The sequence below is a fragment of the Lolium perenne genome, chromosome 4, assembly GCF_019359855.2.
Source record: "Lolium perenne isolate Kyuss_39 chromosome 4, Kyuss_2.0, whole genome shotgun sequence".
Classification (NCBI taxonomy): domain Eukaryota; kingdom Viridiplantae; phylum Streptophyta; class Magnoliopsida; order Poales; family Poaceae; genus Lolium; species Lolium perenne.
The window spans coordinates 166,117,846-166,127,768 of NC_067247.2; the positions used below are offsets into that span (position 1 = coordinate 166,117,846).

Genomic DNA, 9,923 nt, shown 5'->3' on the forward strand with positions numbered 1-9,923 from the left:
AAAACAATCGCCCCCAAACGCTTATTTCAATCAGCGCGGTTTGGGGGACTGAAGACGCGGTGGAGATGCTCTAAACAACACACATATGGAAGAAATTTCTTGCTCAACGCCACGAAAATTGTAACAAAAAATATTTTGTTAGTTTTCTTTTAATGCTTGCACATCAAAGATTTACGATCGACGAGTAGGATTTTCGGCTGCGAGGAAGAGCTAGAAGAAAACAGAAGAAGTTAACCACAGCCACAAAGAAAAGCGAGGAGGTCATGCACCTACCCATCCATCGCAATCAGGATCCTCTCCTATCTCCTCCAGTGATGATCGTCCCACTCTCTGCCTGAGCAACACACGAATTTTATCCATCCATCCCTGACTGCTGCTGCTCGTCGCAAATGGAAGCGGCAGCCGCTACCTCCTCCCCCTTGCTGTCGCTCTCTGGTGCCAGGAGGTCGCCGACCCTTCTCCGCTGCTCCCCGGCGTCAGCTCGGCCTCCTCCCTACCGAAGTAGCAGCTACTCCACCGGCGCAGAGCGGCAGCCAGTCTACCTCGCCAGCACAAGCAGCAGGGGCTTGTCCTTGAGGTGCTCCGCCGCCACCGCCGGCAGCACGTCGACGGAAGGATGGCTTCTCGAGCCCGCAGGTTTGCCAGCCCAGTCTCTCAGTTTCTTTCTTTAGAGTTTAGACGCGAATGAACCGATATGCCTGCTCGCATTCAAGTGTTTCATTCATCTGGCCAGCAATTGACTTTGATTAATTTTTCAGGTGACGGCGACTGGAAACACATCGGCTACCGCGTCGAGCGCCGCGGTCCGATCGAGATCACCTCTTCTGTACGTGCTCGCGACAAATGCCGTCCTCAGCAGAGAAGCCACTGTCGATGTTGTTTACCCCTGACAATGTGATGGCTCTCTATCTTCCCAGGAGGTGGTGACCGTGGGCAGGGTTCCAGAGAGCGCTGACATCGTCATCCCCGTCGCCACGGTTTCCGGCGTGCACGCTCGGCTGGAGAAGAAGAAGGACGGGAGCCTGGTGGTGACAGACATGAACAGCACCAACGGCACCTACATCAACGAGAGGAAGCTGGTGCCAGGGTTCCCCGTGGCCGTCAACTCTGGGAGCCTCCTCATCTTCGGTACTACTAACCTCAGTTCACGTATCCCTCAAGATCATATACTAGTAGCAGCATTCTTTGACTTCTAGGTGGTCTTGATCGATGCTTTGTTGTGTCTCGCAGGTGACATTCACCTAGCAATGTTTCGTGCGAGAAAGGCACTCTTCCAAGTGCCTGCCCCAGACGAGACTGGAGAAAATGACGAACAGGAAGTAAACAATGAGGTGCTAGCAAGCGTAACTGAAGAAACAAGCTAAGCTACAACCCTACATCCCAAATAAGAGTGGAAGATGTATGTCTTGTAGCTAGAAAGGAGGAACGTTGATGTCCCAAATAAAAGGTAACTGAGGCATTGCAAACTTGTATATTGTACTTGTAGAAGCAAGCATATTCATCAGGTTTTGCTCAAGTCACAAACGCAGGACAAAACCGAAACCTGACCGCCCCAGACTTCTCACTTCGAAGTGCACTGATTGGGTTTATATTCTGCATGATGCATGAAGATCCAATGCCAGAATAGAACATCAAAACAGAAGCTCGTTGTCTAATGAGCAAACTTTCTTCCTAAGAAATGCCAAGCACAATACAAAAACAAAAGGTTGACGAAATAAACATAACCTCTCTATTTCTTGCAGGGCTCCTATCACATGCTCAAAAAGACGTTGCCATGCAGTTTGTCCCAGAAACTAGCGCAACACATAGTCGCCTCATGCACTAAGATGTTGACTGCATTAGTATATGCCCAAGAATTGCCAAAGAGAACCAACAAAATGCTGCGGAGCTAAGCTAATCTAGGTATAACTGCTTTACTGAAAGCAACACCAAAGGATTAGCTAATCAAGTTGCAGTGAACCAGCAAAGCTGGGAAAGGCATCAACTTATTATGTTAATCACGATCACCTTCTGCAGACAGATCATACAACCATGCAGGAGCTCTCACATGATCACCAGTCAACAGGAGAAAGGAAGAAGAGGGCATAAATTACGAGTCGACTATACATCTAATCAGTACGGGTACAACAATACATACAACAGGAAAACAGGTGAACACATAAAGAGGGAAAATGTATATCTGTAGCTAGAAAGGAGTAAACTTGATGGCCCAAATATAAGGTAACTACGGCATTGCAGAATTGTATTGTACTTGTAGTGTACAGCAAGCATATTCATAAGGTTTCGCTCAAGTCATAAATGCAAGTCAAAACCGAAACTTGACTATCCCAGACTTCTTCTTTTTGAAGCACACTGAACAAGCGAACTGTTATCCACAAGAAATAGCAGGCGCAATACAAAAGCAAAAGAATGTATGGTCTAAATGCTTGACCAAATAAACATATAACCTCAAAATATCAGCACATCTAATTCTATTTCTTCTGGGGCTCCTGTCACATGCTCGAAATAACGCTGTCTAGCAGTTTGACCCATAAACTAGTGTAACACATCACCCGTCGTACACTAAGATATCGACTGCATTAGCATATGCCCATCAGTTGCCAAAGAGACACAACAATATGCTGTGCAGCTAAGCTTATCCAGGTACAACTGCTTTACTGAAAACAACAGCAATGGCACAAGCTGCATACAGTTGAAATGAACCACCAAACCAGGGTAGGGCAGTAATTTATTTGCTAATAATCGATCACCTTCTGTACACAGATCATAGAACCATGCAAGAGCTGACATGATTACCAGTTGAAAGAAGAAAGGGCCTCAATCATCCAAGCAGCAAGAGTATAGCAATACGTACAACAGGAATGCAAGTGAACAGTTTTAGAGTCGACTATTACCATCCAAGCAGCAAGGGTATAACAATACATAAACAGGAATGCAAGTGGACAGTTGAAGAGGGAAGCTAACAGCCATAACTACTATGTTTTGTTTTGCAAAAAAAGCTACTGTTTGGATCAGTGACAACTATTTATGAATACTTGTCATGATTAACAGTGGACAGAAGAAAGGAAGAAGGTGAACTAAATTATGACTCAACTACACCATTGAAGCGGCAAGGGTATAACGACAGTACATACAGATGGTAAACAAGTAATCACTCAAATGAGGAAGCTAAGAGCCATATCTGCTATGTTCGATTTGGCAAACAAAAAAGATTTGGCAATTGTTTTGATTGTTGACAAATATTTGGGAATCACCTTCTGTAGAAGAATCATAGCACCGTGCAGGAGCTCTAGCATGATTACCAGTGGAGGAAAGAAATAGAATGAAGTAAATTATGAGTCGACTATACCATCTAAGCAGCAAAGGTAAAACAATACATACAACTGGGTAACAAGTGATCACTCAAAGAGGGAAGCTAACTGCTACGTTTCGTTTGGAAACAAAGAACAATCGGCAATTGTTTGGATTGTTGACAAATATTTGGCTTGGCAAAGTACCATTTGGCAGTCAAATTGTACATTACAAAAAGTAATATCGCTAGTCTAGCATATAGTTGGATAATTGCTCAACCTCAAACGCAAACTGAAGCAAGAAATGAAACTAGACCTACTCTTTCGACCAGGAAACGACAGATCATTCAACTAGTGATAATTAAGTTGAAACATGTCGAGGCAATGAAGGAAACTCAACAGGACAGTCAGTCTCATCCTTTTAACATAATATTGAAATAACATAATCCGTCCAATTAAGCACGAAGCAAAACGATATTGCATAGGCAACTCACGAGTCTTAGAGAAGACCACATATCCTATTCATTGTTGTCCAAAAGATGCGAAACTACATGGGCTAAACTGCTCGATAGTAGATAGATAGGCAGTCGAGGATTGCACCAACGGCGCCACCATACCCAAAAAAAATTCAACGGTACGACTTCTGGAAGCGCGAGCGGGCACCACGTCCCCCGAACTTCTTGGGCTCGCAGCGGCGCGGGTCGGCGACGAGGAGGGTGCGGTCGTAGCGGGCGAAGATGTCCTTGACCTCCTTCTTGGTGGCCTCGTCGACGTACTTCTGGCAGTACGCAACGAGCGACTTGGCGATGGCCTGGCGGATGGAGTAGATCTGGCTGGTGTGGCCCCCGCCGCGGACGCGGATCCGCATGTCGATCTCCTTGAAGCGGGACCTGCCGGCGAGCATGATGGGCTCGAAGGCCTTGAGCCGCAGCATCTCCGGGCGGATGAGCTCGATGGGCACGCCGTCGACCTTGATCAGCCCGCGGCCCGGCTTGCAGTAGGCCACGGCCACCGCGGTCTTCTTCCGGCCGAAGCACTGCACGGTGCCCGGGGCCGGGCGGGAGAGGACCGACATGGCTGCTCCGGTGGCGCGGCGGCGGGCAGCGCGGCGGCGCGGGTGAGGGGTTTGGGAGGCGGCGAAGAGTAGGATCGAATGGACGAGAGAGCGGTTATATGGCCTAGGGTGTTAGGGTTTTGGCCTGGCTGATTAATTGGGTCTCTAATGGGCCGAGACTGATTAATTGGGCTTCTGATCGGCCTTTAACTGGATGGGCTTTTCGTGGGCTGTGGGTTCTCGAAGTCGGATGATAAGAGGACGTGGTGGGAGGAGGAGGGAGCTAGGGTTTCGACCCGAACACTACTTGATCTTATCCGAGCGAGCCCGTCTGGCGGCGCCGCGGCGGCGGCCGGAGTCGCTCCTCCCCTCAGCCGCGCCGCCACCGCAGTCCTCCCAAGGGCCTGCGGGAAGGTGGCGCGCTCTGTTGGAGGGGAGGGTGGCGGCGGTGGCGTCCGCGGTAGCCACCGGCGGCGAGCGATGAAGACTGCCTGCGGTCGGAGCGCGCGCGCGATGATGGCCGCGCGGGCTCACCCAACCAACAACACCAATATCCGGCTTTTTTTTTCCGTTTCCTTTCGATAGCATTGCTTTGTTCTTTCTAGATTCAGGAACTTCTCGTTTTTTTTTCTTTTTTGGGTCGATTTTATTTGTTCGGTTCTCTTGTGTTGAGTCTGGGCTTTCATATTGTTTTCGTGAGGAAATTGTAATCGGTTTCTTGACTTCTGTCGGTTTTTTTTCTTAAATCCTGCACGTTTGTTTTGTTGGTTCAACTGCTTGTTGCCGCGATTTTTTATGCTGCCAGTTCATTTTTAAGTTGCTGTCGGATGTTAATCTGCTTGTTTCTTGGTGTGAACAGCGAGCTATCTGAATAGGGTGCTAATGATTTTACGAATTTATGAAAGACAGAAATATCATCTCTATGCTGCAGGTTGACACTTCGTTTGCACTCTTGAAGAAGGAAGGTGCCTCTGGGAAGCAGGAAGATGATGGTGTTCCAGGCTGCGTGGGTCAAGTTTGAGCTGGATGCGTGGCCACAGTTTGGCTAGATTTGGATTTATAGATAAGCCGTGCTCCTCTGGAGCAGAAGAAGGATGTAGTGGATTATTATTTACTGTATGTAGGCTGAGTATCTTGCTTGTAACCTAGTCATAATCGGAGCAAGTCGCTCAATGAAAAGTTGTTTGTTAATATGTTTTCCAACTCCATGTATACTTGCACCTTGGTTGAACATTTTGAATTATATATGAACAATGCCCTTCCATACTACAGTCAATTTCATTTCAAGATACGTGGTGCTACTAAATGTTTCAATGTATGAAGTATAGTTATTGATCTTCTGACTTTTAGTGGATGGTCGTGTTCTTAAATTCTACCCTAGAGATCAAGTTCTATTTGCTGGATCATGAAATGTCTGTTAAGCGCCCACACATGTTTTATTTGCTCAGTAAAACCTAGATTAACATTTTGGTTCGCCATGTTAAGCTCGATTCATGAAATACACAAAACAGAAATTGACATCAGGTCAATTACTTCGGTTACAATTTCCTTCGAAAAAACATGTTAACCAGAAGCAATAAACGGTTGCTTGATAGCATGCATACGACTGGACTGACAAATCCTCAGCTGTTGATCTTTGTTCCAAGGTATAGTCAAGTTGCAAGTGTTTTTATGTAGTTCATTTAAGTTGATGGTGTATGGTAAGTCTGTTTGTTTCATGGTGTTAACTCTTTTACCTGATACGGAGTAGCAAGTCATCTGAAGTGGATGCTTGATAATTTGACAGAAATGTGATTGTTATGCTGCAAGTTGACCCTTTGATTGCACTTTGCGAAACAAGAAGCTGATGCTGTCCCAGTCTGGATGGGTGAATGTTGAGTTGGATGCATGGCCTCTACGCTGGAGTTAGAAAATATGGAATTAGCCGACAATTTGTCTAGATTTCTTGGTAAGCTGTGCCGTGGAGTTCTATTTCTAACTGTTGGTTGCCGACTGTGAAACAGATATAGGCAATTCTGAATTTCTGCATGTAGGCTGAGTATTCAAGTGCTATCTTGTATTGCACCCTGCTAATACTGTATCAAGTCGCTTATTGGAATACAGTTGTGTATGTTTGCTAAGTCCTTGTATACTTGCGGCTCAGCTTAACCCTGTGGAGTGTCTCTAAATCAATTTTATCTTAAGTGATGTGGTGCTACCATGTGTTTAAAAAAAATTACTTTAATAAAGCATCCTTTATTGGGGAAAAAAATTCAGTTTTCACCTAATTTTTTTCCATGATTATTAAAACTTGGAGTAAGGGATTTCTGGTTCTATGTACTGTCTCTTAAACATTGTAGTAGTTGCCAGACATATAGTGATTTCTCAAATGAAATCAAGTTAGACATTTTGGTTCACCATTTTATTCGAAATATTCGACAAAGATTGATATGAGGTCAAATATTTGATATGCGCTCAAATATTTTGGTCACGGTATGGTCAGAAGCAGCATAGCATCGCTCATTTCCTTTCCTGATAAGTTGTCCGTCCATTCCCTAACAATTTCATGTTAAGAGGTGCTGTTATACGATACAATGTGTTGCCATAGATTTCTTCCATGACTTCTAAATCTTCCAGTTATACGTTTAGAGAAGCGTGAAATATGTTTGCATTGGGTTCTTTACCTCATTTTGGGACGACATTGTCAATGGATCAGTCAACAGTTCTGGAGTGGTTGCATGACATGTCCTAATTCCTGAAGTAAAATCAAGGTAAACGCTTTGATTCACCATTTTGAATCCTGGATTCTTCTTGAGAGTTGAGACAAAGAAATACGCAACAGAGATTGATGTGAGGTCAATTATTCTGGTCACGGTATGACAAAAAAAAGCATAACAAGTTAACAACACTCTTTTTTATAGTTTACTTCAAAATACATGTTACAGAAGCAATAAAACATTTGCCTTGCTAGCATACAATCAGCTGGACCGATGAATCCTGACCTATCGGTCCATGTTCCAGAGTAAAAGTAACACTCAACTTGAATCTTCTAGATTACAATCTTCCTTTTTATACCAGTATGCCTGATTTTGTTCATAAGCTCAATGACATATGCAACTGATCTGTCGGTATCAGTGAAATGCTGTGTTAGCCTAAAAATAAGATACATACACCTCCTTTCTGTTTATTTGCTTCCTCTTTCAGATCTTGAAGATCTTCTAAACCTATGTGCCTTCAGCCGGATCGAAGGGACCTTCCTAGCCAATGCTTGCCAGATCATCTGGACCGCATCATCCTTCTGAGATGGGAACTGGTACTCAAAATGTTTATCCACTTCTTTGAGCCTCTTCCACATCCTTGTCCATCGCCGCTTGTCTACACCTTTAATCAGTTTCATCAAGTAACCCTTTTTGACGGCGTCAGACGAACGAACAAAGATGGAGAACTTGGAATAATCTAGGACATCCTCGTAAGGGAGCTCAATGTCATCACTTATGATAACAGGGACACAGTGGCTTACTATGGCGTCAAATAGACGATTGGAGGAAGGGGTGTCGCCAGCAATATTTAGGCAAAACTTGGATGAGTGCATTCCCTGGCTAGCTTTGCTGACCCCATGGTCCTGGACACTTCCAAAGGAAAAGAGTACATCCTTCTCATCTTTGAGCATATTATACAGTTCCTGCCGAATGTTTCCTCCCTGCAAAAAGATGATGCAATATATTATATCTCATGAAAACTGGTTTTTTCATTGCAGACAGAATGCAACTAGAACTTGCAACATGATATTCCACATTTCTACATGTATGATGGATATACACGGCCTTTTAAGTAAGAACATGCATCTATCTACCAAAGAAGGTGCACAATTTCTGTTTTGGTTCATGTACAAGGCTAAAAATTCTCAAAGTACATGTAATTCCTCTCAACCAAGGTGCTGGCTATCAGTTAATTAACAAAGAGCGTGATGTAATAAACAGAGCCACCTTGATGGTGGCTAAGTTTTAGACTGCACCAAGATACCAAATTTGTATATGTGCGTTCAGGAACAACATCTGGGGCTTAAGGTACATGGTTTAGTAGTAGTTGGTGACATCAAACTGAGCTCAAATTATGTCAATTTGTTGTAGTAGTACTTTCGCAGTTTCCTGTGCAATTAATTTAAACGCATCAAAGCTCGAATTCTGAAGTCTTAGCGCAGCTTTGAATGGGTATAAAATTAGTGTGTCCACCGGTCTTTAGTTCAACTTTGAGCTAAATACTTGTGTGCAGTGTGAAATTTTACACCCATTCCTAACTTATGTAACTAAGACACTAAGTCTTAGCTATTGTGCAGTTTTCAGAATCCACATCTCTCGATCTAAAGCTCAAAAATTCTTGAAGTAGCTCTCTTTCATCAGCTGAACCTACTCAGACGAATACGCCTCTATGAGAATTTAAGCAGTACCAAATTGCTACATTATGATTGACGTCTCAGACATAGGTTATATGTTCTAGATTGCTACGTTACGGTGTGCAGAACCAGATTAGTAAGCAGAGTTATTACCTCCTTCCTGTAAATGGCTCCCCGGAAGTATAACAGAGTCGGCCGATCATCAAACCCGGTAGTGTCGTTCACAAACGTCTTGGCCATATGTCTGTAGGGCGCAATGAGATCCTTCTCCAAGCTGGCAACCCTAGGGTGGTACCTGCCGAAGTCAGAGAGCACGAACATTGCCGGGAAGAGCGCCAGCCGGGCGTGGAGCAAGCTGTTGGGGTGGTGCGCGACGACGACATGGTCGGCGCCCCCCGACCTCTTCCACTCCGGCCGCGCCACCAGGTACCTGACGAGCTTCTCCTGCAGGGACCTGTCCCTGCTGACCTTCTCGGGCGGCGCGGCCCTGGAGTGGCGGTTGTAGCTGAGGGACGCGAAGAAGGGCACGAAGACCACGTCGGCGTCGCGGTGGTCGGCGACCCTGACGGCGGCGCCGCACGAGGAGGGCGCGAGGAGGTCGAGCGTGAGCCAGTACTCGACGCTGTGCTGCTGGTTGAGCCCGCCCGGGTAGCGCGGGGCGGCGCCGGCGCTGACGTCGGGCCAGACGGCGCCGGCCTCCCCGGACGGCGGCGCCCAGCCGAGCAGCCCGAAGTGGAACTCGGGCGGCATGTCGTACATGAACACCCTGACTGCGGCGTCGCGGGGGTCGCATCTCCCAGTTACAGTTGCAGAGGCCGAGCTGGAGCTGGAGCTGGGATCGTCGGGGCGGCCGTTCTCGTCAAGGAAGGAGAGCTCTTGGCCTTTGGTGGCGGAGGCCACGTTTAGAGTCACGGGCACGGGCGAGAAGCCGGCGGGTGTTGCCGGGACGGGGAGGCCGGTGTCGGCGGGGCGCCAGCGGCTGGTGCCGGCGGCGGCGAAGAGGAAGATGGTTGAGGCGACGAGCAGGGTGGCCGCGGCCAGCGGGAGGAGGAGGGCGCGGGCGCGGGGCGGCGCCATGGGTCATGGCCGGGGCGGCGCACGGGGGAGCATGGCGGATCGTCGATCTGAGGCTGGGATGGGAAGGAAGCGGAAGGGGGAAGCAAAGGTTGGGTTTTTTTGCGTGGTCTGGGAGTTTGGTTGGTTCTGG

At 46.7% G+C, this 9,923-nt stretch overlaps 3 protein-coding genes across 10 annotated transcripts; 1 reads left to right on the forward strand and 2 right to left on the reverse strand.

Moving 5' to 3' along the window:
- The first annotated feature begins 293 nt into the window (after positions 1-293).
- LOC127294444 (uncharacterized) lies at positions 294-5,615 on the forward strand. 8 transcript variants are annotated; one of them, XR_007846645.2, is made up of 7 exons: positions 294-636; positions 759-826; positions 918-1,128; positions 1,231-1,447; positions 1,743-1,902; positions 2,017-2,643; positions 2,764-5,615. XR_007846645.2 is itself a non-coding variant. In XM_051324259.2 (4 exons), exons 1-4 carry the CDS (start codon positions 390-392, stop codon positions 1,362-1,364), a joined length of 660 nt encoding a protein of 219 aa, XP_051180219.1. In that variant the 5' UTR covers positions 294-389; the 3' UTR covers positions 1,365-1,516. The 8 variants fall into 8 exon arrangements, 1 of the variants encoding a protein (XP_051180219.1); XR_007846644.2 differs by having other exon boundaries at positions 1,743-2,643; XR_007846646.2 differs by having other exon boundaries at positions 1,743-2,220.
- Positions 3,681-4,365, reverse strand: LOC127294445 (small ribosomal subunit protein uS9). The gene has a single exon (XM_051324261.2). The coding sequence runs from the start codon at positions 4,363-4,365 to the stop codon at positions 3,919-3,921; it is 447 nt and encodes a 148-aa protein (XP_051180221.1). The 3' UTR covers positions 3,681-3,918.
- A 1,600-nt stretch (positions 5,616-7,215) lies between the features above and the next one.
- Positions 7,216-9,923, reverse strand: LOC127294446 (probable arabinosyltransferase ARAD1). The gene is made up of 2 exons (XM_051324262.1): positions 8,870-9,923; positions 7,216-8,023 (listed from the first exon to the last, which is right to left on the reverse strand). The coding sequence occupies exons 1-2, from the start codon at positions 9,791-9,793 to the stop codon at positions 7,508-7,510; spliced, it is 1,440 nt and encodes a 479-aa protein (XP_051180222.1). The 5' UTR covers positions 9,794-9,923; the 3' UTR covers positions 7,216-7,507.